At 46.7% G+C, this 25162-nt stretch overlaps 1 protein-coding gene across 3 annotated transcripts in view; it reads left to right on the top strand.

The window, feature by feature from the left end:
• Window positions 1-25162, top strand: part of LARGE1 (LARGE xylosyl- and glucuronyltransferase 1) — a 590275-nt gene that overhangs the window by 291504 nt on the left and 273609 nt on the right. For all 3 annotated transcript variants that reach the window (XM_082666633.1, XM_082666632.1, XM_082666634.1), the window contains exons 4-5: window positions 1541-1623; window positions 17316-17439. In XM_082666633.1, the coding sequence (XP_082522759.1) occupies window positions 1541-1623; window positions 17316-17439 (207 nt within the window). The remainder of the gene's footprint in view (window positions 1-1540; window positions 1624-17315; window positions 17440-25162) is intronic.

The raw sequence follows: 25162 nt of genomic DNA, 5'->3' as shown, positions 1-25162 counted from the left end.
TGCAGGGGTGAGAGGCTCTGAGAATCCCACAGCTGCGGGTGAACCCGTGATTTCAGGATTTCTCGCAATGAGGATCTGGGTGACGCTGGGGTTCCGCTCCTGGCATTGAGAGTGGGTGGCCAAGGTGCAGTGAAGCTCACTGGAGTTGAAGCGGTCTTGGAAGTGCATTCCAGGCTCTTGGCTGGTTTATCCTTGAGGTGGTTAAACTTCCCTTGGTGATGTCAGGAGGCACGGTGCTGAAGGTAGGTCTGGGGAAGCCCGTGTGGCAATGACCAGGACGTCAGAACTGCACTGCAGTTGGAAGTGGCTCATGAGGATAGCAGAGAGTCTGGGAGACGTGCCCTGGGAGGAAGGGCCATGTGTGTGGTTCTGAAAACAAAGAGGCACCTATCAAGACCTCTCCCTCGAATTTCAGTATTGGACGCCCTGGGGAACATATTGGTTCTGCAGTACTCCCAGGACAGAGCAGGGCTGGAGTGGGTGTTAGTAGGCAGGTTTCAATTCGAGGGAGGCTGTGCTTTGGTAAAAGGACAACATGGAGAGGCAGGAACGCCCCGTTTCTTTCAGCTGTTCTGAGAGAGGCTGGGCAACTTCCTAAAGGGGATGCCCTAGGGCAGTACTTTCCAATCTTTGTCAGTGTGGCTCAAACAGAGGATGATAATTGTGTAGTACAAGGAGGTGAATAGGAAAAATTGCTGGCAGCAGAGGGCAGCCAAGCCTGAGGGGTAGACCTGCCTGGTAGCCTGGAGATCTCACTTGAAGAGATGAGTGTCTTCATCGCCTGTCATTCATTTCACGGCACACCAAGGTGCCAAGTCACCCCGTTTGGGAAGCTTAGCTCTTGAGGACGTTTTTGTCATGAGTGGACTGCAGTGTGCTGTATTTCTGCACGTGGCATAGTTCCCTTCCGTGACATCCTGCAGGATACGTGTCATGCCCCTCGTGTTACAGCGATTGGTTAATGGACAGACTGGGGCCCATGCTCTCGAGTGCTTGGATGAGATGACCCATCCTCGTCCCATTGATTCTGCCAGTCTTCAGTTCCTTGAATGGCATCCCAGCTGGGGCCCATAGGTGTTTGTTGGTCCCTTTGCTCTGTTATCAGGTTACCCCTGACCTGAGACATCTCGTGAGAACGTTTCCCAAACTCTGAGCCACCACGTCTCTGTCTGAGATCCCCGATTGTCAGGTCATCCTTTCAGGGCCTATTACTTTCTCTTCTCTTGTTACCAGTTGTCACGGTCTGCAGACATGGGGGCACGGGACTCACTGTTTACCTATTCAAGCCAGTTGCCATTTCTCTCATCCCCAAAATGTAATTGAAAAGAGCCTTAATGGTTTCCAAATGATGATAGCTCCATAAACCGATTAAAAAGGCCTTCATGAAACTGTCTCGAGTTATTCTTCACAGCTGCCGCCAATGCTTTTTGTGTCCCAATGATCCCAGCAAGAAATAAGGGCACTTTTTCGTGCGGTCCAGAGCGCCAGCAAAGTCCTCTTCCTCCATCTAACTGCTCCCCCTGCTTTCTTTGCTTCCCAGACAATCCACGTTGCCATTGTCTGTGCCGGATACAACGCCAGCCGGGATGTTGTCACCTTGGTGAAGTCTGTCCTGTTTCACAGGTAAGCGTGACTGTTGTCCTCTGCGGGCTCACGTGTGTAGCTGTCAGCCTGTGCCTTTCCTCCAGGAAGGGTTAAATAAAAGCAACATTTCTCATCAATCATTTAAGCTGCCATGAAAATGTAATTATTGTCTGAAACCCCGGGGAGATTATCATGTTAATAATGTTTAACAGCAGTGATGAGGGGCCCTCTCGCAATGTTTAGAATTGTAGCTCTTAGACCTTAAGGGACCTTCAAAGACACTCCAGATTTGCTACTTCAATTTCTTCATTGCCTTCCCCTACCTGACACTCACGATACCTCCATTTACACTTCCCTGTTGACAAGTTGTGTTATGGACTGAATTGTGTCCCCCTAAATTTTATCTGTTTGAATCCTAAACTCCAGGGCGTCAGAATGTGATTGTATTTGGAGATAGGGCCTTTCAAGAGGTAATTAAGTTAAAATGAGATCATATAGGTAGGCCCTAATCCAGTATGACTGAGGTTTTTATAAGAAGAGAAGATGAGGACAGCGGGACAGCCATTTACAAGCCAAGGGGAGAAACCTTAGAAGAAACCAACCCTGCTGACACCTTGATTTTGGACTCCTAACCTTCAGAACGAGAGAAAATAAATTCCAGTTGTTTAAGGCACACAAGTTCGTGGCATTTTGTTATGGCAGTTCTAGCAAGCTAATACAGGATGCTTATTCTATTCCAGTGTAGCCCATCCCACCTCCGGGTGTTTCTGACCATTAGACAGTCTTGCCTTATATCAAACTGAACTTTTCCAACTGGTAGATTGTGTGATGAAGTCCATTGGTGCTAGTGCATCACCGTGGAGACAGTCATACAAAGGATGGATTCCTCTTCCACCTGGAAATGACAGTCCCTCCTGAGTCCTCTGTTCTCCAAGTTAAACTCTGGCCATTTGCTTTCATAATGCTTTTTCATGGCACTTTTCTTCTGTCCCCTCACTATTTTGATTGATATCTAGTTATGTTCAGAGTGTATCCAGAATTGGGCCTACAGCTCCAGCCAGTGTCCTTGGGCTCTGCTCTAACTTGCTTTCTTACCAAGGGTTTGGACGAAGCTCACCCGTACCTGCAGTAAACAGCATGGAAATGTATCAGATAACCACGGCAGGATGCAGAAGGGTCTTAGCAGTAGGAACAGTCATGAAAAGCTCCCACAGTTTCATTGAACAGCGATCCATGTAAAGGTTTACACCCAGATCTGTCAACAGCATAAATGGAGGTGAGAGAGTTGGTGGACACCCAAGACATACCCACCCTGCAGGAAAGTGGGATTCATCTTGTGTCCTCTTCCTCTCTCAGTCCCCCAACCAGCCCATCTATCACTGATGCCTTGAGGTCCTCCTTCCTAAGTAATTTTTCATTTCCACCCCTTCCCCTCCATCCCCGCTGTGAGTGTCATAGTTCATGTCTACATGTACTCTCAGCTGTGCTTTCTGTCTCCCTGACCTATCCTCCCTAATGTCAGAATGATATTTCAGGCATGCAAATCTGATTTCCTAAAACCTTTCCTTAGCTTCTCCTTGTCGAGGGAAGAGAATTGAATCTCTTTACTGTGGCACACAGACCATCCGGGATGTGATGTCATTCTCAGCAGTGTTCTCTTTCTCCTCGCTGTTTTTTCACGCTCCAGTAGCACTGATGTGCTGGTAGGTCCCCACCCTCTCCAAGGTGCGCCCTACCTATTGTTTTCCTCTTGCTGCTCTCTCTGCCCATTTCTCCCCTCCCCCTGCCTCTCCCTGCCACCCCAGTCTGGCAAACTCCTTTTATCCTTGAAGCCTTTGTGTAGGTATCATTTCTAACGGGAAGCCTGGGTCGGGGCTCCCCTTCTACCAGCCCGTAATACCCTGTGTATCTTTCTATCATTATATTTATTACATTGTAATTTATTTATATATTCATGTTATATCTCCTGTAGTAGAATCTGGGGCTTCTGGAGACAGACACCGTGCCTTATTTTTCCTGTTTTCCCAGTATCTCAGCAGAGTACTTAACATGTATTATATGCTCAGTAAGTGTTGACTTGTTTAATAAGTGAACCTAGGAGACTGCATTAATAGATAACCTGAAGAGTGTTAATTCAACCAGTTACTTACTAGCCCAGATTTAGTTTGACTTCACATTCCAGCCGCCGTGTAGCTCAGTGATGTTCAGCACATCATCTCGTTCTTGAGACTTTAGTTTGTATATCGGTTAGCTTTTGCTAGGAATCAGTTCACCCCAAAACTGACTTGGTTGAAAACAACACTTCTTAGCTCAGCTGTTTGTACTGAACTCCCGTGACTGGTTCTTGCAGGGCCCCCAGCCTTCCTGCAGTCAGCTGGCAGGTTAGCAAAACATCAGGTTCACTGCCTCCTGGAGCAGGGAGAGGTGAACAACCGACAAATACATTACGGGATCAGTTACTGCTAGGGGTGCTCAGGTCCTCCTTGTAGCTCTGTCCGGCTGCCACTGTGATTTCAGTTGTACATCTGAGGAGGAGGTGGGAACGCCGAACGAAGAGGGGCCCTTTCCCAACACCACGGCTTCTGTGCACCTTGGGGACTCACGGTTCTGCAGCCTCCATCTGCCCCTTGAAACCAGGCATTCTGTAGGCTACGCATGGAATCAGATGAGTGGTTCTCAGCCTTTATGTGTTTATTCCTTGTCTCCACTAAAGACCTGGGTCCCTCCCTGATTGAAAGGAAAAAGCCCACTCTTTAGAGAAGAGTGTTTGCACGATTCCAGGTCATCGCGCTCTTTCTCAATTATGGCACCTTTAAGGTCATAAAACCTAAATAATTCCAATAGTTGTTGAAATCGTAAGAATCCTGTTGAGTATAAACTTTTACTTCTACAGTAGCTGAAGCACAAAGTTGTTAAATTTAAAAATAGCAGTAGGGGGCTTCCCTGGTGGCGCAGTGGTTAAGAATCCGCCTGCCAATGCAGCGGACACGGGTTCGAGCCCTGGACCGGGAAGATCCCACATGCCGCGGAGCAACTAAGCCCGTGCGCCGCAACTACTGAGCCCACGTGCCACAACTACGGCAGCCCGCGCTCCACAAAAAGAGAAGCCACTGCAATGAGAAGCCCGCGCACCGCAACTAGAGAAAGCCTGTGCGCAGCAACGAAGACCCAACGCAGCCGAAAATAAATAAATAAAATAATAAATAAATTTAAAAACATAGCAGTAGTTTTATTATCAGCTGCTGATGGCATGCCATACTTTCATGGAGGCATGGGGACTTGAGAAGAAAGTAAATTCTCAGTATGTGGTATGAACATTCTACACCCCACATCAGTGACTGCTTGATCCCTTTGGACCGAATAGCCAATTAAGTCCCTCCCATCCTTGAAATTCTACAGATGAGAATTATTCTGTGAATTGATATGCTGGTGACAATGATTTGAGATATCAAGACAAAAGGACCTTTGAAAGACATTCAGCTCAGAAAGTCCAGCTATAAATAGCTTCATTGTTTCCAAAGCACACTGTGAGGATTAACTAGTACTTGATTATAAAATACTTTGACAAACGGAGTACCTTCCTAATGTTAATAATATAGTGGTTCAGTATGCTTCTTTTGGCTTTCACTGTTAATTACAGTAATTAGATTTATTTTCCAGACAAGATTTTTAGCAAAATTTCATGTAAGGTTTGCTTCGTCACATCAAATCAATTTTGCTTCTGCAGCATGCTTAGTGACAGTGGGCGCACTATATTTTAAAAGATAGTAAAAGTATTATGGGCACTCTTATATGCTGATGCTTGCACTAAAAAATTGCTATAACCTTTTAGAAAGAGAGTTCATAGTATTATGACCAAGGCATTTACCCTATGACTGCTTTAGGGAGTCTGTCTTAAAAGGATAATCCTAATTACAGAAAAAAGTTTTTGCAAAATATTGCTTACAATCATAAAAATTCAAATAACACTTAAACAATAAGTCTAAATAATGGAATGTCCTCTTATAGTAAACCATATTCTTAGTTGGTTGTAAAAAGTATGTCATAACATGGACAAGTGATATTTTATGATATAAGGTGAGTGACAACACAGTTCAAAAACTCATGCGTAGGGCTTCCCTGGTGGCGCAGTGGTTGAGAGTCCGCCTGCCAATGCAGGGGACACGGGTTCATGCCCCGGTCCGGGAAGATCCCACATGCCACGGAGCAGCTGGGTCCGTGAGCCATGGCCGCTGAGCCTGTGCGTCCGGAGCCTGTGCTCCGCAACAGGAGAGGTCACAACAGTGAGAGGTCTGCGTACCGCAAAAAAAAAAAAAGAAAACACAACACACAAAAAAAACTCATGCATAACATCGTCCCACTATATAAATACATGCACACATGTGTGGCATGCATACAGATACACATATACATGGTTGGAATACTACAGGGAGTGAAAGAATAGCAAAACATACATGAAAAATGGAATTCTTGTATATTGTGTCTGGGGTGGTAGAAATACAGATGATCTTGGTTTTGTTTTCTCTTTATATATATTTTTGGTCATCTTACTCTGTACCCTCTATGATGAAGAAAAAGGAGGATGAGAAAAATAAATACAAAATAAATGTGAGCAAAGGTTTACGTAGTAGAAAATAACACAGTATGTGTCTGTGTCACCTAGATGGGAGACTTTAAAGAAAAGTTGGGGGGATGCCTGTAACTCCGATCCCAGTTGCAGATAAACCGGGAAGTATAGCTGCTCTTCAAGGAAACCGAGCTTTTAGTAAGCAGAGGAAAAAGTATATATATTCACTTAGTCACTAAGTGCTTACCTCCTGGGCAGGAAGGTGGACCAGCTTGTAAACATTTAATATTCATTTGCTGGGGTGATCTACTTAACTGTTACTCCACAGCCCTGTTGGCAGGAAGAAGCTGGGTGATTTGCCTTACTTTACATGTCAAACAGCTGGGGTGTGTGTGTGTGTGCGCGCGCACCTGTCCTTTTTTTTTTTTTTAGCTTTACTTGTGCCCCTCAAGAACAGAGAAGATAAAACAGCATCTTCGTGACCAGTGTCTGCCTCTAATTGTCTTATTGCTTATTCAGGCTTAAACTTGTTATAGAAGCAGTTTCCAGATTTTGAAGGGAGGAACCTAGGATCTAAGTAAAAGAAACCAGAAGTACGTTCTGATTCTGGACTTTCCATCTATGAGCTGGTGAACCAGCAGGTCACTGTACTTCTTGGAGCTCTGCCTTGCCCCCCAGCCTCTCATAGAGCCCTGTTGTGAATATCAAAAGAAGTAATCGACGTGAAACATTCATGTCTTTTATTTATTTAACAAATAGGAAGGTAGTTCTCATTCTACATCAGGCTGTGTTCTGAGTGTTTTTCAGATATGAATGCATTGAATGTTCATGTAGTTCCAGGGTGTGGTTATTGGTATCCCCATTTTATAGATGATGAAACTGAGGATCCATGTGTGAAGGCAAGGCTCAGGGTCACAGAGAGGAGGGGCAGGGCCGGGGTTGGACCCAGTCAGTCTAGCTTCAGAGTCTGAGCTCTTGAAAAGTTACCATTTTGAGTATCATTTTCTTATTTTTATTTTCATTCATCATTTTGGGTGACCATGTAGACATTATTGTTACTCCTGTGGTTTCCATTATCATCCTCATTCCCCCCCAGGTATGTATTTTTGAGGTGATAAGTATAGATAGTGGTTTTAAAGGCCTGGACATTAGTGTTCTAGTAAGACAAGAAAATCGCATGGAGGAAAGAAAAGAAAGTGGTAACTGTGTGAGGCAATGGGTGTGTTCATTAGCTTGATTGTGATGATGATTTCACAATGTATACATGTATAAAAATATCACCTTTAATGTTTTCAAAGTATTTAATGTCCACCTTAAATATATACAATTTTTATTTGTCAATTTTACCTCGCTAAAGTTCAGGGAGAAAAACAGCAAGGACATGTGGAACCTGTGAACAGGTAAAAGATCTATGCTATTTAGTCACGCATGTATATGTAAAACCAAAAAGAATTAATTCGTATAGTTCAGATGCCAAGGGTAGGTCATTGTATTTGACCTTCCTCCCAACCCTGTACAGTGGATGCCGTTACTCCCACAAATGGATGAGGAAACGGAGGCTCAGAGAGGTTAAATAGCTTGATCAAGGTCACAGGTGAATAAGTGATGCTCCTGGGTCTCTAGCCTTGGCTCCGGCCAACCCTGGAATCCATGCTGCTTTTACGACACCATGAGGCCTTTGATTTGCTCTGTTCTTCTCCCCTGGAGAGCTTTTCTGACATGAATACTGACTTGTCCTCGATTCTTCCCACATTATCAAGGCCACTTGTCCTCCCCCAATGCAAGAACTCGCACTGAAAAACCCTCATTCTGGCTGCTATGGTTTTCTGCAGTGAGTTCCATTTACATCTCTCAGTGTAACAGATTCACTGAGCCTTCGAGTTGCTGTCACAGGCTCTTTCTTTTTCTAAAACTGCAATTCCATTGTAACCTTAATAATTAAGGATTATTTCAACTCAGCTGTCCTTGTACATTTTAATCAAAAACAGACCTTGGATTGCCTTACAGGGGCTGTGGCACATTCCTGACAAAATAAGAAAGGAAAAGCAGGGAGGAAGCTGGGGTTTAATCATCTTTGCCTCTTTGTATTACCATATTTATTGCATCCCAGCCTGGAACAGGGGAGCAGTTAAGGAAACCAGAGGCAGCAGGAGCATTGCTCATTATGAGCAAAGTCTGCAGACTGTGCTGAAGATGAAGCATGCACTTGCTCCCTTCTTTGTTAAAAAAGTGTGATCTGGTCTGAATTAGAACAGACCTAGTGTCTGTGTGGCTTGAACCCAGCCACGTGGACCCCATTGTATTTGAAGATGTGTACTCAAGCTTGCCTGTTCAGGTAGAAGCCTTTTCTCATGGGCTTAAAGCAGTGCTCCCAAAATGCATATGTAACTGGTGGACTGGTATAAAAGACTATTTCGGATGTTATCTAGATGTAAAATTAAATAACATTGAATCATATATTAAGAAAATTATTCCTTTTGTGATTCTTCTGAATGAGTTCTTACTGTCTTCAGTTTATGAAACTCGTTTTGGCGTAAATATGTTCTTAACATCTGTCTAACTCTTGCTAATTTACCTCTGGACAACAGAGAGTAGGATGGAGGCTCATCACCTCTGGCTGATTTGGGGAATTGGAGGCCTCTATCTTTAAAACATTTTTACCTTCCTGAGTTAGGAGCCAATTGCAAAATAAGGCTCAGAAGTTACACCTGGAGAATGAAATATCACCTCTGCTGCTGTTAGTCCTGAATTGTGGGATGTTCTTTCAATTGTGAGTTCTTTTTTGGCCTCATGAATTGGGTTTACTTACAGTCTGAGCCAACCGGGACAACTGCAGGCCTTCCCCACCTGGGCAAATGACTTACTGTACAACACAGTTCCCCAGGAAAGAAGCCCAGAGACAGCTGAACAGACCAGGCCTCAATCCCTCTCCCAAACTCATAGGTCAGACCATCACTCCACATCTCAGGCCAGTAAGTAAGCATTGGGATGTAAATCACATACCATGAAATTCACTCTTGAAAAGTGGTTTTTAGTACAGTTAGAGTTATGCAGCTGTCACCACTATCTAACATGAGACCGTTTTCTTCATCTTGTAAAGAAACACCCATATGTATTAGTAGTCACTCCCCATTTCCCCCTCCCTCCATCCCCTGGCAACCACTAGTCTACTTTCTGTTTTTATGGATGTGTTTATTCTGGACATTTCATATCAACAGGATCATGTACTCTCTGGTCTTTTGTGACTGGCTTCTTCTTACGTAGCATAATGTTTTCAAGGTTCATCCATGTTGTAGCACGTGTCCGTACTTCATTCCTTTTTCTTGCCTAGTAATATTCCATTGTATGCATGTACTACATTTTGTTTATTCGTCAGTTGGTGGCATTTGCGTTGTTTCTACTTTTTGACTATTATGAATAATGTAACTCTGGATGTTCGTGTTCAGGCTTTTGTGTGAATATATGTTTTCATACTTTTTCATATATAACGAGGAATGGAATTGCTGGATAACTCAGCAAATGGTAACTTTGCTCAATTTTCTGAGAAACTGCAAAACAGTTTTCCAAAGCAGCTACAGTCATTTTAGAATTCCGCAAGTAACAAATGAGAGTTCCAGTATCTCCGTATCTTTACCAACGCTTGTTATCATCTGTCTCTTTATTTTAGCCATTAGTGGGTGGGAAGTGGTGTCTGAGTTTTGATTTGCATTTCCCTAGTGACTAATGATGTTGAGCGTCATTTCCTGTGCTTATTGGCATTTGTACATCTTCTCCAAGAAATGACCATTCAGATCCTTTGCTCCGTTTTTAACCTGCTAACTTGTCTTTGTCTTGAATTGTAAAAGATCTTTACACATTCTTGGTTTTAAGTCCCTTATCAGACATATGCTTTGCAGATATTTTCTCCCATTCTGGGGCTGTCTTTTTCACTCTCTTGATGGTGTTTTCTGAAGCACAAAAGTTTTTAATTTTGAAGACCAGTTTATCTGTTTTTCTTTTGTTGTTTGAGCTTTAGATGTCATATCTAAGAGACCATCACCTAACCCCAAATTAAAAGATTTACTCTCACATTTTCTTTTAAGTGCCTCTACACCTAATTTCCAGGTAATTGTGTCCACTCTGAGGGAATTTGGTTCTCTTTGGTAATTATTCATTTGTCCGTTCATTCATTCTTTCAATAAACAATCACTGGATGATTATATCTACAAGGAACTGTTAAAAATCTGAGGAAAAGATCATCAACAAAATGTAGCTTCCAGGGCCGAGACTCCATCTAACAGGGAACAGTTGCAAAGATCTAAGTTTTGAGCTCTGATATCAGTGGGAGGCACTAAGAAAGGGCATCTGACTCTGTGGAGTGGCTTCCTTGGAGCCGTGGCGTCTAAATTGAGAACAGAAGGCTGGAAGCAGGAAGTGCGGCAACGTGTAGGCGGTTGTGGAAGCCACGACAGCGTGAACACAGCCTGTGGGAGAACGTGGCCAAGTCCTGGACCTGACTCACGGCCAGGCACTTTCTAGGCACTGGGGTTGTAGAGGGGGTTAACGAGAGAGTAGGTGCTTTGTGAAACGAGAGAATCTCTACCCTAGACAGCTCACGTTCTAGTGGAGGGTGGAGATAGACCTGCCGATGAAGATGGAGATTTCTAATACTAGTCAGTGCTAGACAGAAACCAAACAGGGCAGTGGGGTGGGGAGTGATGGGGAGGGAGAGGGACATTTCGGGTAGAGTAGCCATGGAGGGCTTCCTTGAAGAGGTGACACTTCGGTTTCTTCTTGAAGGAGGGAGAAGAGGTGGCCACATGCAGGTCTGCGGAGGACAGTGGCTGGAGTGCAGGAGGGAGTGGGGAGGCGTGAGCATGGACAGGGGGACAGGGGGAGCTCATTGAAGGTCCGGTTAGCTCCAGGCGCAAGGCTGTATGGTGAGCAGGGGATCATGTGATCATTTTAGAGAGTTCAGGGCTGACAGGATGGACGAGCTATTGGAGGGAGCAAGCTCAGAGATCAGGGAGAGAAGGGGTGAATATATTCATAAGATGTTCCTGAAGGTTAGTTGGGGTAATAATAGCTAATATTTATGAAGTCCTTACTGCCTGGGAGTCACCCTTCTAAGTTCTTTATATATTTTAACTCAGTTCATCAGACAGTAACTATGAGGTAGGAGCCATCAACATCAACCCCATTTTACAGATTTGGAAACTGAGACTAAGATTAAAAAGCTCACTCAGGGTCACATCATTTGTGACAGGACCTAGATAAGAAGCAGCCAGGCGGTTTGGCTTCAAAGCCCCAACCATGAGACTAACGCTGCCTCTGGGGACTTGCGGTTGACTGGGCGTGTGGGACGTGGGCGGGGAAGGAGCCCAGGTGACAGCCCCATTTCTAGCTTTTGAGTGTGGGTGAATGGTGCACCGTTCACTCAGGCAGGGAATTCAGGAGGACAGACGTGTAAGGGGCCAAGAGAGGACAACACGAGCCCCTATTTAATATGCCAGGCACTGTTCCAGGGGGTGGGATACACCAGTGAATGACCAACCAGGTCCCTGTCCCCATGGAGCTGACATTCTTTGTTTGTTAGGAGGGTTGTAATTGGGTCGTCTTGATTCCAAGGGGCCCATGGGATATGAAGTGGGACCATCTGGTTGGCAGCCGGATTCAGAAGTTAAAGCTCGAGGGTGACATTCTGGCTTACACAGGAGCTCTATGAAAAGTGGTCTGGGCCATGCTTTCAGGTGCTTTCCTCGTGGCCGCTGGAGGTGCAGTTGACGGGACCCACATCCTTGTGATGGTTCCCAAGGTGGAGCATTATTAGCAGAGCCCCTCCAGGTGTTCCTCCTCCCCACGAGGAGACGTGAGCTACTGCTGGCTAGACCGCATTGGATTACTGAGGGGGTCAGCGAACTGTCAGGGTCCTGGTGGTCCCCTGAGCTGGGGACTGTGTGTCCTCAGATTAAGCGTTTTCTTAGTTGTCTAATGAGGGAAGCTGATGAGGCTCACTGACCCCTTTGACCATGCAAACACCTAGTTTAGCCCTAAAGAGGAGCCCAGTGTCTTTCTGGAGTTACACTCCCTTCTGGAGAGATGCTTTAAATAGACCGGAGGAAGAATGCAGGAGAGGGGGAAAGCCTCATACAAATGCTTGCACCGGGGCTTCCCTGGCGGCGCAGTGGTTGAGAGTCTGCCTGCCAATGCGGGGGACACGGGTGCGTGCCCCGGTCCGGGAAGATCCCACATGCCGCGGAGCGGCTGGGCCCGTGAGCCATGGCCGCTGAGCCTGCGCGTCAGGAGCCTGTGCTCCGCAACGGGAGAGGCCACAGCAGTGAGAGGCCCGCGTACTGCAAAAAAAAAAAAAAAAAAAAATGCTTGCACCGTCCTCTGAGAGCCTGTTCCTCTTACCCACGCTGGTTCATCTTCTGCTCGGTAACTAGATGAACCTCCTGAATTACAACTTCAATCTGCTGCCTGCTGAGCTCCCCAAACCTTGTCTGGCTGTCTTCTTGTTGTTAATACTGTCTCTCTCTTCTTTTTTTCCTCCCCATTCCAGGCATACACTAGGTGTTCAATAAACATTGTGTGATCCACTCAAAGAAGACTATTGTTCTTTCACTGACATACGGTGGACTTTCCCACCTCCGTTCCTTTCCTTATTCTGTTACCTCCTGCAGAATGCCTTCCTCTATCCTCCATCTTTTTGCATCCAGAGGTCCGGTTTACTTGCCACATCATCCATGGGCACTTCCTAGATTCCCCACTAGTGAGAAGTGGTCTCTCCCACCTTATACTCCAGTGGCATGTGTGTTCCTCCTTGTGGCACCGTCCTGTACAGTTGTGCAAGTTGTTCACTCTCCAGCTCCAGGAGTACCTTCATTCACCGTCCACGTCAGTGTCTTCAGGTGGCTCCCTGGGAGCTGTGCCGTTCCCAAACTTTGCGGCCGTGTGTGTAGCCCAGCGTTACAGCGCGACACCGGGGTTCTAACGTTTATGTGGTTATTAGTATTCTTTCTCTGTCTCTGCCAGATTGATTGCTGCCTGAAGAGAGGACTCTGAGCTCATTCATTGCCTAAATCCCTCTTCTGCCTTACTTGCTGCTTGATAGCTCTTTGTTGGGTGTTTATTCATTCAACTCATTTTTTGTCTGTGAATGGAAGAATTAATTGAAAATACTTTATTTGAAAAGTGATGCAAAAGCAGTGGAGAAAATAACAGTTTCATAAGTTAGTGTCGGTAATAGTTGTCCTAGTCCGTTCAGGCAGCTATAACAAAATAGCACAAATGTGTGACTCACAAACAAGAGACATGTATTTTTTTTCTCAGTTCTAGAGGCTGGGAAGTCCAAGGTCATGGCACCAGCATGGCCTGACTCTGGCTGGGGGCCACCTTCCTGATTACAGACTGAAGACTTCTCTCTGTGTTCTCATGTGGTCAAAAAAACAAGAGGGCCTCTTTTATAAGGGCACTAACCCCTTATAAGGAAGGAGGACTCTTCCCTAGTGACCTAAATACCTCCCAAAGGCCATACCTCCTGGTATCATCACCTTAGGGGTTATGAATTTGGGGTGGGAGGCAACGAACCTTCAGACCACACCAATTGTTAGCATGTGTTGAAATATTCCACGCCAGGTGTTTGCTAAGTGCTTTATACACGTCACGTAATTGTCACAATTACCCAGTGTCCTGCTGCTTACTTACCATTATTGTTTCTGAATTGAAAGGAAGAAATTGAGGCATAGAGAGCTGAAGTCACATGCTTTCGGTCACTCGGTCAGTCATTAATGCAGCCAGGGTTCTGACCCAGATGTCCTGGAGCAGAGCGCCGGCCCTGAACCGTTGATGCAAGCGTGCCATCAGCTGCTTTTACTTCTTATGGGAATGTGACCGGTGACAGGGAAGGAGGGGCGCTGGCTTTCGTCCCCTGTTGCACCAGTGTTTCTTGAGCACCCGTTACTTGCCGTGCTCTCTGCTGGGCACTGGGGGTGGCGATGAAAAGATGGTTCCTGTTCTCAGAGGCCTCGCGGTGCAGAGAAGGAGCCAGGTGTTTGAATTTGTATCACCCAGTGCTTCGCTGGAAGTGGTAGATTAGCTTTTCATTTGAGGTGCCCAGTTAGCAGGAGGGATGAAGATGGGCTCACAGAAGGCTTTGAGGAGATGACTGACAAAGGGAGTTTGAAAGGAAGAACAGGTACTCAGGGACCTCCAAGTATCAGGGGAGTATCCCAGGGAGAAGGAACAGCCCAGACAAAGATACAGATGTGTGGAAAACGTGATGCGTTGGGGCAAATGTAGTATGTTGATCTGTTTGGTATTGTTACCCCATGTCTAAAATTAAGCCATCTCTCTACTGTGGATAAAAATGCAAGCTGACAGTTATACAGATTTATCTTCATTCATTCTTGATACGTAAGACTCCGGTCGCGGCTCGTGGGAGAGGGGGATGACTGTGCCAACACTGAGGGCTAAGGGGACCCTCTGACTTGCAGGTGGCTGTCTAGCTGTCTCTGGCTTAGCGTCCAGGTAAGTCAGTAGCCAGTGAACAAATACACCATCACTCCCTCATGCCACCAATCATCACCTAGGACTGCTGGCAGCATCTTATAGGGAAGCTACCTGTAGGGCTTCCAGGGAAGCTGTAAGGCAGGCGTGCCCCTTCCTTCTGAGTATAGACAGTTTAATGGGAGAGCTTGCAGTGTTCGCGCAGCGGGTGCCGTGGAGAAGTTCAGCAGTGCTGATCGCTCCTTTGGGTCATTTGTTCAGCTCAGCACCCTGAGCTCCTGCTATGTGTTTGGCAGGTTGGCCTTGGATAATAACTGTCTTCAGGTCTAGACTCATCTACCCAGTTCCACCTGGCTTTGCCACCCTCACCTGAAACTTGGTATACCCAGTCCCAAACCCATCATCTTCCCCCAGTGTGCCTTTCTTCTTGTAGCCCCTGTCCTGAACGAATCACCACCAGCCCAGGAACCCCAGTGTCTTCCTCTTCCTTTCCATTTCCCCCATATCTAAGATCTCTTCTCCTGAAATTCCTCTAGATTCCACTTCGCTGTTGCTCTTCCCCAGATACTAAGTCGGATTCTTGTTTCACATTCACCTAATCTCCTAAGTGAGGCATACACCTCTGTTCCCCTTAGCTGCCCACTATCCATCACCTATCCCACTCTTCATTTCGTTTATTGAACTCCTACTGCATCCCAGGCACTGAGTTCGATCGTGGGGCTCTCCATTTCAACACAACTGGCACCATCCTTTACTCCCCTGAGCTCTCGGTCGAGGGGGCATGCAGACCAGTAAACAGGCAACCACAGCCTAAGGATGGGCACAGATGCTGAGCTGACTGTGCATTAGGAAGGGCCCCTGACTTAGTCATGGGTCGTCAGGGAAGGATTCTAAAAGCAAATGATGGCAGACCTCAGAAGTGAAGGCTGGGTGAGAGAGAACCAAATGCTGAATGGGGGCTGTGGAGGCAGGGGCGGGGGGAGGAGGAGGAAGAAGGAGAGGATGAGACCGTGAGAGCAGGGATGGTGTCTTACCACCATGTCCCCAGCATCCTGCACGTCACCTGGTGAACAGTGGGTGTTTAATAAGTATTTATAGAATGAGCAAATGCAAGAGGGTTTCCTGCAGAGTAAACGGTGTGTGCGAAGGCCCAGGTGGAGAGAGAGCACAAGGGTAGGGGGAATTGAAAGAAATCTGTGTATCTAGAACTTAGCACAGGGCTGGGGAGTGATTGCAGGAGGCTGAGAGCTATGGGCCAGTCTGTTACTCCCCACACCGAGCTGATCAAATCCAGACTGTTTAAGCGGGCGTTCATTGCACTGCTCCCTATGCACTTGCATCTCTCCCCTTCTCTGCTCGAACCCCTGAGTCCCTGCTAACCCTTCCCTTCCCACCACACTCTCAGCACCCCCTGGGCTCCAGCCAGAGTCTCGTGTTATTCTCCTTGGATCGAGTCCCCTCTTCTTTGCCAAGAATAAAGTCATTTATCCTTCAGGGCACTACTTCCCCCACCTCTTACACATTCTTCTGACCCGGTCCAGATTAGCCCTTCTTTTGCTTTGCTCTCCTGGAGCCTTGTGTTCTGTTGTAGCTGTTATCACAGTCCACCTCCTGTTTATGTTTGGGTTCATATTTAACTGTCTCTAAGTAGTAAGAACTCCTCGAGGTTGGGGTGGGCGAGGTCGTTCTCATCTTTAGATTTCCAGAGGTGCTCGTTCGTGGTATTACGATGTATGCCGTTATTCTTACTAGAGCAATGATATTTCTGGTAATAGTTCTACTGGGTTGAACTTCTGGTTTGTGCCTGGCGGTCCCTCAGGAAGGCGTATCTGCTGTCTGTTGTTATCCCATCTATGTTTGTTGTTGAGATGCATCATGTATGGTACGTCTTATCTCACCTAACTGACCCAGTAGCCCGTAGAGGAGGTTTTTCACATTTTGCAGAATGAAGAAGCAGCAGTGCAGAGGTATAAGTGACATGCTCGAAGTCCTCCCCTGATAGATGCCAGATCTGGGCTTCGAACCCATTTCCGTTTGAATTGGAAGCTTTGCCCTTGTGTACTGCTGGTTTGCATTTTGGGTGCTGGCTCAGTGTAACAGCGGGTCAACTGAGGTAGAATGAATAAAGGCTTTAGAAATATTACGAGTGAGGGTGGGCTGATACTCAGTTATGGGAGCCCCAGGTGATGCCATCGTGGCTGCCTGTTTCTCTTTCGGGGAGGAACAGGCAGAAGATAGGACTTAGTGCTGTGCTGGGGGAGAGGTGCGTTACCCGCTCCGCACAGCTGGTCCAAAGACCTCATCCTTTGTCCACGTGCTTCTGCACTGATGCCGGTACATCCAGGTGGTAAAGATAAAGCATTGACCAAATTGTTACACATGCTCTACTTAAGGTTTTTAGAAACACAGATGCCCTAGTAACAGGTATGGCGGTTGGTTTGCATTGAACGTCACCAGGGATTCTACCCTCTCTGGTCCTTGGTGGCCACGTCTCTGAAATCCTGAGGTTGGATGAGACATCTTCTCTCCTCAGCTCTGACGTCCTCTCCAGTAGGTAACATGCCTGATTGTCCTTCATCACTGCTGTTAGAAACTGGCCACACGCTACCAGCTGGTAAGAGCGTGTCTCTGCGGCCTTGGTTCTCCCTCCTGACTCTCCTCCGCTCCCTGCCCACAGGCGGAACCCCCTGCATTTCCACGTCATCGCCGACTCCATCGCCGAGCAGATCCTGGCGACGCTCTTCCAGACCTGGATGGTGCCTGCCGTGCGAGTAGACTTCTACAACGCGGATGAGCTCAAGGTACCGGTGGGAAGGGAGATCAAGCAGGATGCTTTTCTTGTTTATGGTTTAGTAGACAGCAGCAAAGGCAGAAATCTCAGCTCGCAAACTGGAGACGTCCAGGGTATAACTGAGGGTGTTTGCTACTTGAATCTGATTTGATTATCTGACGCATTAAAGCAACCATTTCTTGAGCACAGAATGCGTGTTGGTCTGTGCAGTTCTGGCCACCAAGGCTTTCTGTGGAGGCTGGAGGCTACTGGCCTGGTCCATATCTAAAGAAGGCCTATGGTGGCCAATATCTAGAGAATTCTGTTACCCGGTGAGGTCAGCGCTGAGTCCAACAGGCCTGTGTTTGAATTCGTATGTTGTCATTTACTGGTCATAAGACACAAAGTAAACAGGCTATACCTTTGGATCTGTTTTTTCATGAGTAGAAATGTACTTATAACACCAACCTCATGGAGTCATTAAGGGGCTCAAATGAGAGAACATGTGTGAATGTGCTTTAAAAGACTATGTTGAATAAATATTAAGGATTATGTTGGGCCAGAGGGTTTCAACCAAGGGAGACTCATTTGCCCACGTCATTCCCTTGCTTAAAATCCTCCTGTTGGGGCTTCCCTGGTGGCGCAGTTGTTGAGGGTCCACCTGCCGATGCAGGGGACGCAGGTTCGTGCCCCGGTCTGGGAAGATCCCATGTGCCACAGAGCGGCTGGGCCCGTGAGCCATGGCCGCTGAGCCTGTGCGTCCAGAGCCTGTGCTCCACAATGGGAGAAGCCACAACAGTGAGAGGCCCGCGTACCGCAAAAAAAAAAAAAAAAAAAAAAAAGAATAATAAAGAAATCCTCCTGTGGTATCACGTGGTCTGCATCAGGCTTGAGGTTCACGGTCTGATTTAAAAGTCCTGCACGTTCTGGCTCTTGACTCTTCTTCCAGTCGCATCTCTGGCCATTCCTGCAAATTTGCTTATTACTCAGCTCGAAGAAACCACCTCTGGGCTCTCTGCCCTCCCTCCTGCGTTTGAGCGTTTGCTTCTGCTGTTCCTTCTATCTGACACACCCTTCCAGCTACTGTCACACCTCCCACTCATCCTTTAGGACTCAGCTCCATGGCTACCCCCTCTGAGAACGTCCCACGACTCCTCCAGGGAAGAGGAGGACGTTTTCTGTTCACTTGCCCGTCGACTGCTTTAGTTTAGAACCTTCTTAACGGGACGGGGCTGGGAGCACATCTTGTTCTTTTCTGTATTTCTGGCGCATTTGTTGGTACCCTGTAATGCTTGTGGATTTAACCAATTGCTGTTATTAGTGGAACATGTCACTTTGCAGAAACCGTTGCAGCTCTGTCTCCAGTCACCTTGGGAAGGACTAAACACCTAGACATGAGGCAGATTTTAGCACAATGCTTGGTCCAAACCTCATAAAGCCATTATCTTTTCATTTCAGAGCCATAGCATTTTAAATAGATCACAAAGATGTTGGCCGGAGTTTCTCATTTTCCCATATTTCAGGCTCTGAGGTTGATCGAGATGTTCAGAATTTAGCATTTGGGGATTGTCGTGGTAATTTGTGTGCCATTCCAATCTATTCTGAGCTAAAACTGATTAACACTCTTAAAAAGGGAAAAACAAAATTTAGCAAATTGCTGCACTAATTAAGGTGAAAGCAAGCCACTCTGTCTCCCGGGGTCTGAGGGCCAACACCATGGGGAAAAGCAGCAGGAGGGGAGGGGGCCACGTCTGGCACAGCGTGCATGTTCTCTCTTAGAGCAGTCCTGTGTCTGTGCCCTGTGCAAGCCTGCACCCCCTCTGCTCTCTGAGGAAACACGAAGTAGTTGAAAACCCCAGCTTCATTTCGCATCTTGCCATTAAAGAGCAAATATCTGATTTGGGTTCTGAGCCTTGGCTTGAGCAGCTGAAAATGGGTGGAACCCTGCCAGCTGTGGGAGAAGATACTGGATTAAATCAGATCACTCACGTGAAGGCCCAGCAGTGCCTGAAATGCAGCAGGGTCTTAATCCCTCATTCCCCTTTGCAGCCATGGCAATATAGGATTAAAATGCTCTTGACTGAAGGCCCATAGGGCAGCTGGGAGGTTGAAAGGTAAGGCACGGTGGCCTGTAAGCTGCCCCCGGGAACCCCAAGGCTTCCTTAGGGTCTTGGAGGAAAGGAGGGGACTGGTGTGGGGGAAGACGAGGGCTCTGACTCCCTCATGCCCACGTGAATCCAGGTATGCATTATGTTTACACACTGGAGTTTTATCCATTTGAATTGAGGACTCCATGGCTTAAAAAATAAGAATTAAAAAACAACAACAATCTGATGTGTCCTAAAGGATATCGTCTCCAGAGTCCTGCCCTTGACCCTGCCTTCTGCTGCTGACTCTGCCATGCAATGTCCCTACCGTCTGCATTTTATTTCCCCACCTCTTAAAACATCTATCACCCACAGTCCTGTATTCCATGAGGCAGTTGTCAGAATCTGGTAAGGACAGTGAGTATGAAGGCATTCTGTAAAACATAATTTTTCCATTATTCATGAAAACAGTCATCATAATGTATACATACTTCTGCTCAACAAGTCTAAACTGTGGTGTGCCCACTCCCCTCCCCCAACCTGAGCCTCTCCTGAAACCTAACACCACCACCTACTTAGCTGCTTATCCAGAACCGAGTTTGCCTTCGATGGGTCCCTTTCTCTCTCCGAGCATCTGGCCATTTGAGGTCCTAGCTAGTCTTCGTCTCCCCTGCTACCATCCTTGTCTAAGCCTGAATGCTCTGTCGCCAACACAACAGCAGTTTTTTGTTTTGCTTTGTTTTCCCAGAGAAGCCTTTTCCCTTCTCCTCCGCTCACGTCTCCTCACCCACATCTGTTCTCCGTCAGCAGCATGAGTCAGGCTTTCCAAAGGCAAGCCCAACCACACCTTCCCCGTGCTCTGTGTAAGACCCTCAGTGATTTCCGGATGCTACTAAGATGGAGACCACAGTCCTTAACTGAGTCGAGTTTGTCTGCACAGTCTGGCTCCTACCTCCTCCTGACTTAGTTGTCTGCTGTTAGCACCATTGCTTCCCCACTGGATCTTCTAGTCTGCTCTGCTCCTTCCCTTCCACTGGGGGCCTTTGCACAAGTCATTTCTTCTCTCTGTTGTACTCTCAGCCTGCTCTCCCCCATCGCTAATTGAGTCCACGTTCTCTTGCTTAAGCTCCATGTACACAAGGAAACCTTCCCTGCCTTCATCATCGCATAGGGGCTTCTTTGTTGTATCTTCTCAGAGGATCACATACGGTTCCTTCAGTAAACTCACTGCGGAGTGTAAGCTTTCACGCCTTTGTGTAATGAGCTGGTAAATGTCTGTCTCCCCTAGAGTGTAGGCTCCGAAAGAGCTGGGATCCTGTCTGTTTTTCATCACCTTGTAAGCTTAACACCTGCTCAGCAAACCTAAACCGTGATGATGCCTCACCTATGAAAACATTTGCTAAATGAATGATACACAGTAAACTCAGCACTGGGTGCCTAAGAGACATGAAGCCATTAGGAAGAGGTTTCAGTTTTGTTTTGTTTTGTTTAATTGAAGTATAGTTGATTTACAATGTCATGTTAATCTCTGCTGTACAGCAAAGTGATTCAGTTATACATATATATATACATTGTTTTTTAATATTCTTTTCCATTATGGTTTATCATAGGATATTGAATATAGTTCCCTGTGCTATACAGTAGGACCTTGTTTATCTATTCTGTATATAATAGCTTACATCTGCTCACCCCATGCTTCTACTCCATCCCTCCCCCAACCCCATCTCCCTTGGCCGCCACCAGTCTGTTTTCTATGTCTGTGAGTCTATTTGTTTCATAGGTAGGTTCATTTATGTCATATTTTAGATTCCACATGTAAGTGATATTTGGTATTTGTCTTTCTCTTTGATTTACTTCGCTTAGTATGATAATCTCTAGTTGCACCCATGTTGCTGCAAATGGCGTTATTGCATTCTCTTTTATGGCTGAGTAATGTTCCATTGTATATATGTACCACATCTTCTTTATTCATTCATCTGTCAGTGGACATTTAGGTTGAGGAAGGAGTTTCTTGGTCCTTGCCAGGGTTCACCACATCCCTGAGGCCCCTTGTGGCTCAGGGCGTGGGCAGACAGCCAGGTGTTTGTCTACCAGTGGCCCTGCAGTGGCATAGATGAGGAAGCTCCGTCTGTGCCAACCCACCTTAACATCCCAAGAGCAGCTGTGGGACAGGTGGAGTGTCTTTCCATGACAGGTAAACCAGGAAGGACACACACTGAAACACCATCCATTAGATGGCATTAGAGAAGGGATGGATGATGACATGGAATGGTGCTGTGTTCTTTACTTGCATCCGGGAAGCATGTCGGATGGTAGCGTCAGCAGACACGTAAGACGGCCTCCCCCGATAGGAATGAGAAATCACTTTGTACAGCTGTTGGAAATGGCGTTTCTCAGAAATACTCCTGTGGGCCCCTGATTCTATGTTAGCGCTGGAGAATGGAGTAATAGGGGAAAGGAAGTTATGAAGGATCAGTGCATGATTAAAAATGAGCTGTGAGGGCTTCCCTGGTGGCACAGTGGTTGAGAGTCCGCCTGCCGATGCAGGGGACACGGGTTCATGCCCCGGTCTGGGAAGATTCCACAAGCCGCGGAGCGGCTGGGCCCGTGAGCCATGGCCGCTGAGCCTGCGCGTCCGGAGCCTGTGCTCCGCAACGGGAGAGGCCGCAACAGTGAGAGGCAGCGTACCGCAAAAAAAAAAAAAAAAAAAAATGAGCTGTGAGAAATTCGCGCTGGACTGGTGTGCTTCTCTCTGTAATGACCAGTTAGTGCGGATTTGCAAACGGTGATGGCTCAGCCTGCTCGTCCCTGTGGCCTGTGAAACGCTCACTGGTCTTTCTGAGGTTTATGTGGCCCATTCATTTCCAGCTTCCGAGGCCCCAGATCAACAGGCTCCCGGCCCTGGGTGCCCCAAACTCTACCCAGGACGTGCAGCTCCTGTCACCAGGGGAGGGGAGCAGCAGGACAGGGACGATGACTTCTTTCCATGTGGAGCTTTGCAGGTGGCGGCATGCTCTCACTCACTTCTCAGGACCACCCTGTGGGCTGGAGAGAGGAGTTTCGTTACCTCCATCTCACAGGCAGTTTATAAATTGAAGCTCGGAGTTAAAGGATGTTTGCCTAAGATCAGGCAGCTCATAAATGCCAAGGCAGCTATTTGATTTTTCCCTTTCCAAGTGAAATGATATGAGATGCATGATTGTGTAATTCAGTAGACACGGAGGTGGGATGGATCTGAAGGAAAGGAGGGGGACGTGGGTTGCAGCCACTGGCTGAAGCTGCCACTGTTGAATTGCACTTGAACTCAAGATTCCTGTTTTCAGTGACTCTGGACCCCATAGGCTGTGGTGTAACCTGTGCTATACATGGAACGCTTTCTTTTTTATGTTTACATGGTTCTCTCATGGAACGCTCACAATAACTCTGTGGATTGGTCCTATTATGATCCCCATTATACAGATAAGGAAACTGAGGCTTAGAGAGGTTAAATAAGCCCAAATCACATGCATAGCTAGTATGTGGTAGAGCTGGAATTAAAACCCAGAGCTGACTCCATAATCCATGTTCTTTCTCTTGTGTTCTGGTTCCTTCTCTGTGGCCTGTTTTTAAGCTAAGATGCTATAATTGTGTCTAGACAAGGGTCCTCTGAGCTCTCGGTGGTGTTCTTTTTCTGGTTGTTCCTGAAGAATAAATGCGTTAAGCATGACCCCTCCATTTAAAGGCCTGCAGCGAGTGGCCTTCCTGCTGGGGACCAAAGTATTTCTCACTAATGATGCCGCTGAGGGCTGGGACAGCCCCATCACTGCCATCCAAGGATCATTTTCTAAACTCAACAGTCACCACTCTGGACAGTTTGCCTTAAATCAGCGAGATATTTGCCAGTGTTCAGACGAGGCCCTGCATGCCCAGCAGCCTTTGATCTTGCTCCTAGTTGGCCCGGGAAGTCACCCCCAGGCCACCACTGGGGTGAGGATGATCCCGAGCTCATGAAGGGAAGTGGCTGGCGCCGGGGCTGTTTCATGATTCCCCTGTCGAGCTGGGAGCCCTCATTTATCTCCTTTTCTCTTAGACCTGATGCCCGCTCATTACCAGCATCAGAAAGATTATGAAGTGGGATTCAGGGCTGTGGTCACAGAAAACATTGATGGCTGACTCTAAAAGTTGCCGTCCTACTCACACTCAGTTGCCTTTGTGCTGGTCCCTATGGAGTATTGTAGAGGTTCTGTTAGATAACTGCCGTCTTTCAGCACCTGCTGTCCTTTGGGAGACAGACTTCTATTGTTCCTCTCACTGGGAGATGGAGACACGACTGCCCGCCCCATCTGTTTCCTCGGAAGATATGCCTCCTGAGTGATGGGCATTTTCAGTTGGGAGGGATTGATAATGACATGAACTCATAGGGTCTCAGGGTTAAAAAGAAACCCAATACTCATAGCTAGTTTTTGACAAATGAGGCCCAGTGGGGGTTAAGCAAGTTGCCCCAAATCTCACATATGACTCTTCTCCAAACTGGATCTGGATTTTATGATCCAGGCCTGGAGTATAGTTCAAAGGGACCACACGCTTGGCGGTGGCCGAGCTTCCATTGCAGTGACCAGATACCCGCATGGGCTGGAGCAGTTCGAATTAGACTTGACCTGCAGAGGAGAGACAGAAGGTCTGGGACATGTGTCTCTCATAGAGGGTAGGATCTGCTCGGAGATGCCCTGCAGAAGAAAGGAATGAAGCCAGGTGGCCTTTAGAATTACCTTGTCCAGTTTCACCAGTAATATGGTAATGATGAGAGTAACACAGAGAACTTAATCATCTTTCCATGGTGGTAGCTCTAGCTCCCCTTTATTGGTAAAACTGAGGTCTTGTAATGGAAAGGCACATAGTAGGCCCTCAACAGATTCTATTTCCTTCCCTTCCTCTTTGGTATATTTGCAGATGGCTGTGATTAACCTGTTCAATCTTCTCTTTTCCAAACCTACCACATCCACACACACCTTCTCTTCCTCTACAGCAAAGGAACAAACGACGGCTGACCGCTCATCAGAGGGCACATGTTTTAGGTTGTTTTTCTAGAATAGTTTATGGATTTAGGCTCTAGTTCTTTCTCTCCTTGTGGGTCAAACATTATACAGGAGGGCTGGCTGAGGTTACATATTATGTCCAGGTCTGGAAAAGTTGGCATTTTCCCATTTTCTTTACTGCTTTACTGGTTCCTGGATTATCTGCATGGTTGTTGAATGGGAGAGCTGGTTCTGTAAGGACTGCAATGCACCTCGGGCCTTCGTGTTAGGCTTTTCTCTCCGATAATGAGCGCGAGATCGCAGAACAGAGGTGGATCAGTGAAATGCATAACGTACTTTTCTGTATTCAGAAGACTGATCTTTGGCTTTTAAATATCAGACATGGAACATTGTAGACAACTAACAGAAATTGTAATCTGTGTTAGAAAAGAATCTTTCTGTGTCAGTTGTACAATTCACTTTGTACACAGGCAAATGTCTCTTTATGTAATGGAGTGTCCTAATGAATGGGCTCTGTCCCCTTTTGAAAATCACAGAATCTTAATTAGGAAGGAACTTGGCATTCATCTGGCATAACCTTCCACTTTCTTCTATAATATTCTATGTAAATGGTCATTAATCTTCTGCTTTTGAGTGCTTCCAGAGATAAGAG

Source organism: Grampus griseus (genome assembly GCF_964374135.1).
Source record: "Grampus griseus genome assembly, chromosome: 11".
Classification (NCBI taxonomy): domain Eukaryota; kingdom Metazoa; phylum Chordata; class Mammalia; order Artiodactyla; family Delphinidae; genus Grampus; species Grampus griseus.
This window is presented reverse-complemented; position numbering and strand designations above follow the sequence as displayed.